Source organism: Nelusetta ayraudi, unplaced genomic scaffold (genome assembly GCF_046127955.1).
Source record: "Nelusetta ayraudi isolate G7.1 ecotype Tasmania unplaced genomic scaffold, CSIRO-AGI_Nayr_v1 ptg000026l, whole genome shotgun sequence".
Lineage (NCBI taxonomy): Eukaryota > Metazoa > Chordata > Actinopteri > Tetraodontiformes > Monacanthidae > Nelusetta > Nelusetta ayraudi.
Window position 1 is genome coordinate 307,501 of NW_027466076.1, and position 7,500 is coordinate 315,000.

At 47.2% G+C, this 7,500-nt stretch overlaps 1 protein-coding gene across 1 annotated transcript in view; it reads right to left on the minus strand.

Moving 5' to 3' along the window:
* Nucleotides 1-7,500, minus strand: part of swap70b (switching B cell complex subunit SWAP70b) — an 18,629-nt gene that overhangs the window by 4,855 nt on the left and 6,274 nt on the right. Inside the window, exons 3-7 of the mRNA XM_076028618.1 lie at nt 6,669-6,842; nt 4,947-5,174; nt 4,260-4,406; nt 4,070-4,178; nt 3,292-3,473 (exon numbers count right to left, since the gene is read on the minus strand). Of these exons, the coding sequence (XP_075884733.1) occupies nt 3,292-3,473; nt 4,070-4,178; nt 4,260-4,406; nt 4,947-5,174; nt 6,669-6,842 (840 nt within the window). The remainder of the gene's footprint in view (nt 1-3,291; nt 3,474-4,069; nt 4,179-4,259; nt 4,407-4,946; nt 5,175-6,668; nt 6,843-7,500) is intronic.

Below are 7,500 nucleotides of genomic sequence, written 5' to 3' on the forward strand. Positions count from 1 at the left end.
GCTGCTGCTGGTGGGGGAGTTGTGGGGGGGCAGGAATGATGGCGACGCCTGTCACCCAGCTGTGAAAAGTGTCAGCTTAGTGCCGTCTGACTGTCTCTCTCTCTCCATATCTCTCTCTCTCTCTGGTTTCTGACTGTACGGCCATTGTGTTACCGTGCCACGGGCCATCTGCGCGACACGACACGCTACTTTGGCCTCAATGGTGCATTGTTGCTGCGCCGTGGTGTCGTCACGTGACACAGAGGCAGACCGTTGTTCTGGTTTTCGCAACGGCCACGACAGCCGCCAGCGGAGCCAACTCTCCTGGAAAATGGCTTCCGACACCCAAAAAAAAGAAAAGGCAGCAGCAGGAGAACCTCAGGTCAACTCAGGTCAACTCAGGTCGCAGGAAGATAAAGGAATTTGGTCGCACCAGAGTCACAGGAAAAAAACAAAACGAAAAGCAAAGAAACAAAAAAAAAAAACGACAGAATGACACAATTTCCTCCCTAAGAAACTACCGTCACCTAAAAGCAGAAGCAGCGCTGCGGACGTGCAGCTCTGTGGACGTGCGCCACCAGAACGACCTCAGGCAAGCGGTGGCAAAAGCACAGAAACCGGATGTGATGGCAAACTGAAAGGCTCCGACCCCGCAAAAAACTTAATCCGAAACCGTCTGGGATGCCGCCAAACACTGAAATTTATTCTTGGAAAGACGCACTTCCTGTTTTCTCACAGGAGAGCTTGAGGCCTTCTGACGGCTTCTGACGACCAGTGTCACTGATTGTTTATGCGTCGTGGTGGAGGGAAACAATCTGAAGGAGCATCAAATTGTAAAATGTCCCGTTTTCACATAGGGAATTTCTTCCAGCCTGCAAATCAACACCAGTATCTTGAACATTTATAAGGGCTGGTTCAGAATTTTGAGACATGAGACCTCATTTCCAAGTTAGCTAGAGTGCCTCTTTATCAGTGGAGACAATTACATTTTACCCAGTCCTTCTAGTCTAACAGAGTTGGCTGGTACTAGGCTAAGCTTGGCTAAACTAGCGCAAGTCCAGGGTTTTTTTAACCAGTCCACAGTGAGAAATGACAGCGCAAGATTATCAATCTAAATGTCCGTCTTGATAGAATACCGTTAGAAATAAAATTAGCCTTGTATTGCATTACATTTTGAGGGACTAGTTTGTGGTCTGATCAGTTCAGTCTGACAAAGTTTTTGCAGAGCCTCATAAAGACCTTATGACAAACTAAAATGCTGTCTTGATGCGTTTGGCTGCAGTAGTATATTTAAAAAATATATATTAAAAAAATCAAATTTATCCAGGCAAAAACGCACACTGAAAGTCAAGGTGTTGATTTTCACACGTGTTAAAACATAGACACACCTGTTCACAGATTCAGACAGGAAACGGACCGAGCCACAAGCCCGGCTGATTTGAATGAGATTGGGCACTCCGAGTCCGTTTGGGGGGAAATTCATGGGAAAAGCATGTTGATTGGAGGCTGCAGTCTCACCTCCGAGCCCCACTTCAGCAAACAACATTCCAGTGTTTGTTTGCGGCGGGGACAGACTGCATTCAGCCGGCGGCTCGGCCATTATCACTATTCATGAGCTGGCAGCGGCGTCCAGGAGGGAGACCCGCCTGGGCCGTCCACTGACCCATTTTAACCACACTATGTGTGTGTGTGTGTGTGTGTCGGAGCGACACAAGAAAAACAACCTGCCGATTCGTGGGAGTGAAGCCGGCCAAGTTATTTTAAGGTGTGTCGTCTCCCCAGAGGAATGTGGCTGAATCAGGTTTGAGCCACTTTTGATAAGCACACAGTCAGGAAACGCGTCACCTTCCTCCCCGTTAGCGGCTTCACCGTGCTCTGAACCCGCTCTGAAGCCGACATGAAAACTGCAACACCTTCATTGAGACGAAAAATCAACCTCAACAGAGTTTCCAAATGACACGCAGCCGGTGAACGCATCCTTTAGTCCTCTCGCTGCTCTTAAAAGCCCTCTGTGATGTCACCATTGTGAACCGTGAACTTTTATCTTGCCCCTGAGAAAAAAAATACACAATCCCAAATAGGGATGCAAATAATCAATTAATTCAGTAATCGTTAGTTGATTGACCTTATCGATCAATTAACGATTGATTGATAAGCAGCAATTTTTCATGAGCACCTAAATTTCCCAATGAAAAATGTATAAGGAACTCATTATTTAACCCTTAAATAATGTTGAGGGTCCAATGTGACTCCCTTGTTTTTGTTAATTTTTTGTGCCATTCCAAACAAGTAGAAGCATGAGTTTCAACGGTGGGCAGCAAACAAAGGGCTAACCGAGGTGCAAAGAGACAAATAAAATAAAATAATTCTATACAAGGTCTAACTGCAGCAGTAGTTCAGTCAAAAGCTTAAATGAGATGATGGATGGTGAGGCCACTGAGAAAACCTTTTTTTTTCCCTTTGAAACAACTCCTCCAAAACTGCTGAGTCAGCCATGAAAACTGCAGCAGGAGTATATTCACACCGGCCGCTGAGCACTTCCCTTTAGGATGGTGGTTCCCCTCCAGAGGGTGAGAAATTCCCCTTCAGCTGGGAAAAAAACCCTCACAACAACAGTGTCTGGTCAGTCTGATCACCACTCGACTAATTTCTTCAGCAGAAAAAGAAGAACTTCAAGGCACTAAAAGCATGTATTACAGGAACTCCATGGTCAATCAAAGCTCGCCTAGTGCATATAGCAATAAGTCCGTCATCTTGAATTTACTACCTATGTCACTTCCCAATAGAACACATCACAGCCAATCAGAACAAGCCAAGACACAGAATGTCGGAAGCTTGGAATTTTCTGGCCTTTAGAAAATGTTTTATAAATATTAAAAGTCCAGAACCTAAGCATATATTATAGAAAGATTTATTGTGAACTGCATTTCAGGTCCAAGCTTCTTTATTCTTTGCATTGTGGTCTATGACGATGCTCTTTGGTCTCATGGGATTTTGGTCTGATAGGATTTTTTTGTGCAATACCACTGGTGGCCACTTGGGAAAAATGTGCGCGTCATTGGAGTGGTGATGCCATAACCAGGTTTTATAATACAATGGCTGTACTGGACACACCGCTTTTATACTCTGCTCACCAGTGCAGTATGAGTCGTAATAACAGGGAGCTGTTACACGCTGCTACTGAGTGGTAAAAGTGAGAGGGAAGAAATGCAACTAGCACCATCATCACCATCACTCATGCCCCTCCCCTTCTCTTCTACCCAGCCAGTTGTTACGTGAATGAACTGCTCGATTGACCCGCCCCTTCCTCACCGTCCTCATCTTCTCCAGCTCCACCTGCCTGGCCTCGTTGGCCACCTGCAGCTCCCGCATGCGCAGCTCCAGCTCCTCCTGCTCGGCCTGCTGCCGCAGACGCAGCTCCCGCCGCTTCTGCCGCGCCTCGCGGTGCGGCGCCTGCCGGCCCTGGCGCAGCAGCACCACACATGTCTGAGTGGCTGAGAGAGGAATTACATTCGTTAGAAAAATAAAAATAAATAAACATTCAAACACAACCACTTCCAGCAGTAGTAGGGAATGAAAAATCCATGATGACAAATATTTTCAAGAAAAAGATCATTCAGATCATTCAAACAACAATCTGTTGCCGTCTGTAAAACGTGTTGGTTTGATGATTCGAAGGTCGTGGAGCAGGCTGCTCATACACCTCAACCTCTGCGTGTCGAACAACAATAGTAGGAAACTGGTCAACTGGGAGTGAACAACCGTCCCTCTGAGTCACTCCACTGAAGAATGACGACGACTGGCAACAGTCATCGCTGCATGACGTCACGGCCGCCGCTGCCACCCTCCCGCCTTTTAAAGCCACGACCTGCTCAGAGGCAGATTCAGGTCTGTCGTCATGTGACTACCACGCTTCCAGTCAGGCGAGAACCGTGCACAGAGACGTGCACTGCTTGGCAGTAGAAGCAGCGTGACGTCTGTGGCCGTGAGCATCGTTTTATTTTATTTTTTTTTAGAAAGAATGAACAATGTAGAACAAAGATATTTTTTTTGTTTTTTTGGCCCTCATGCATTTCTTCTTGCGACTCACCCTGGATCCACTCCTGCCGCTTCTTCTTGTCCGACGCGCTGATCTCGAAGCTCTTCTGCAACGACTTGATCATGAAGAGGCACTTTTTGCCCTCCTTGTCCTGCATAGGCTGGGGGTGGGGGAAAGAAATAAAACAGCGGGTTTAGTTTAGTGTTTAGTGTATTGGAAGAACGGAGCAGCCTGAGCTCACCTCCACTGTGCAGTTCCCGTCCAGCACTATGTCTCCCTTGTGCTCGGCCAGGTCCTCATGGACGTAGTAGGAGATGAGGTTGGGCTTGAGCAGGAACCAGCGCTCGGTCCAGTTCTTCCTCTTGTGGCCCTTCTTCAACATGTAGCCCTGCAGGGACGACAGGTGAGTCAGACAGGAAGTCAGCAGGTTTCTGCTCCCTACCCATGAATGTCTCATAGGAACTAGATAACAGACATGGCTAAAATGGCAGCAGAATTTCTTTTTTTGTTTTTGCAGTGTCCACCTGAGGTACTCCAAAAACCATTTTTTTCCCCCACAGAGGGAAATACAAAAATAAACATCAGGCCTTTGACCTGAAACACAGCCTATCATAAACCTTTCTGTTGTAGATTTTTAAGTTGTTTCTAAAGTAAACTGATAAATACCAGAAAATCCTGAGAAAACACTTTTTTTCCAGCGTGACGTCACATGCTGTCTTGGCTTGTTCTGATTGGCTGATGCGTGCTGATGCATCATGTGACTTACAGAGGCATGATGGGAAGTGACGCTACTGCTACGTGCTCAATGGGGCGGCATAACGCTGAAGTAACCCGGAAGCCATTTCAAAATGTTCAATTTTTTTCCCTTGTTCCTACCTTGAATCCATCACGGCCTCCCCTCCACCCAGCCTAAGCCCCGCCCACCCACCTGCTTGAGCACGTCCAGGATGAGCTCCAGGTAGACCTCGTTGATGCCCATGGAGAGCGTCTGGCGGTCCATGCCCTTGCTGAAGTGGCCCGAGCCCACCAGCCTGATGAGCTCCCAGGCGTTGAGGCTCTGCTGCCGGCTGCTCAGCTGCAGCTTGTAGTCCTCGAAGCGCTCCTCCACCCAGCTGCCGCCCATGGCCTCCGTCAGCTTCCGCAGGAAGTACTCGATCTGACGGAGAGAAGAGGAGGAGAGATTTGGTGGGATTTAAAACTAACTTGTGGCCGCAGTGGATGAAGTCGACCCAGGAAAAGTGTTTTCTGCCTCCTGGATGGTGCCTTCCACAGACTTGATCAAAGGTCAGATTATCGACCTCCGTGAATGTGGGGAATGTCAGCGGAGCCTCGGTGGGTGAAATTTCTAATTATGAACGTTCCCCTTTAATTTCGAAACACTGCTTGATGAACTGATCTACAGGATTGGAAAAGACTTAAAGTAACACGAAAACACCTCCAATCCAGGAAAAACTAATCGGAAGATTTTTTCATCTCGTCTGCTGCAGAGTTTTTATGTCTCTGTCCTCTATGACTGAAGTTCTGTGACCTTCACAGGCCACCGTAGGACACGTGGGAGATTTTTTTTTTTTCTACCACAATCAAACAACCTCCCTGTGATCCGTGGCTGCGACACAGCAGCCGGTCTTCCAGTGTTTGTTCAAGAACAGGAAGCTGGAAACTTCCTCCTCTGCTGTTGAGCAACAAACTGCAGCAAAGACACGGAGGCTCGACTTACATTCACAGTCATGGACAGAAGCAGCACTTTTCTGTCACGTTTACCATTAAAGTTGCACTACACGACAAAAGAAAAATGATTAGCATTGGTCTTTGTTCCACTCTGGGAAAAAAAGACTCTTCACCTCTGAGCACAGCCTCCCAGTACAGCTGCTGGCTGGGAACCAGCTCAGACTGGGTCAGCAAAAGAGTCAAACTTACAAACGGACTGACTGAACATTAAGAGAAAAAAATAAACTTCCTCCACAGCGGGGAAAAGAGCCAAAAGCAAAAGAGGAAGTTGTCCTCCTGCAGCAGCAGCAAGGGGGAGGAGCTAAATATAGCCACACGCAGCTGAGTTCGCACAACCAGCGAGGAACCGTCATCCTGGAACTGAAATCAGCTGTGCAGCTCCTGGACTCACTCAGGTCCACCAGTCTGCTAATTCAGAATGATTTGATGAAAAAAAAAAAAAAAAAAAAAAAAAAACAGAAACAAAACAACAAATTCTTTTATGATATTTTGTTTCCTCATTAGAAAGATCCCACTTTCTGTCAATCATTCTCATCCAAGACACATCTTGGATCTCCAGGAGACAGCATGGTTAGCCCTCTGTTTGCAGCCACATGCTAAAACCGACCGCTGAACCGTCCACGTTTGGGAAAATTGCAAAATATAAAAAAGAAAAAAAAAAGTGACCTCAGGGCGTGGCAGTGACCCCTGGCCAGGGGTGTGTTCACTAACCTTGTGAGAGGTATGTGTGTCCTTTGTGACATCACAGAGGGCCAATTTCCTAAAATGTTGCTGGAGTAGTGGAGGATGGACAGAGACTCTGAATTCTGCATCATACGGAATCCAGAAACAAGGAGGTGCTGAGTCTTTTTTTTCAAAAAGCAGGAGGAGCTGCTGACCGTCCTAGACGAGGGGGGCGGAGCCAGGATCATGTGGTTCTTACCTCCTCGGTGACCATGATGAGCGGGTATCGGTCCTCGGACAGGAAGTTGAAGATGCACCAGATCTTGAAGGCGTCGTCGTTGCTGATGGTCAGCTTGCTCTGGTCCAGGTTCTTGCGGCTGCACAGCGTCCAGCACATCTTGTTGAACTCCTGCTGGTCAAAGTTGCCGGTCACCTGCAGCAGCGAGGAGACGGGGTGGGAGTCCAAAGGAGACCGGGTGGGAATCAGACATCAGAGGGAGAGAAATAACAGAAGAAGAAGGACGATGATGATGATGATGATGATGGCTTGTCTTCATGAGACACACGGGGAGGAAATTCAGTTTTTCACCATAAACTAGAAGGACCTTATTGGAATGAAAGATCAGAATTGAACATCAAAATGATCTCTGCAGTGAGTTTGGTGCCTTAAGAGGGCAAAACGCAGCGGTTTTAAGTCAACAATATGAATTGGACGTAAAATTTAAAGGCGGCTGGAACTGGTTTCTGGTATCTCGATGTTTTGTTTCTCATCTGAAAGGCTCCTTCAGCTCTGACAGGACGACCTGGACAACTGAGCTACAAGAACCTTTTTCAATCGTCTCCAGACCGCCCGGACGATTGAGAGTCACTCATGAGGAGAAAAAGAGAACGTTTCGCGCTCTTGTAATATTTTTAATGTCTGTCTCCAGGACATCATCACCTGCTGGTCCAGTCAATGACAACGACCTCCAGAATCACAGCAGCGCTCATTCCAAAAAACACACACACACACACACACACACACACACACACACACACACACACACACACACACACACACACACACACACACACACACACACACACACACA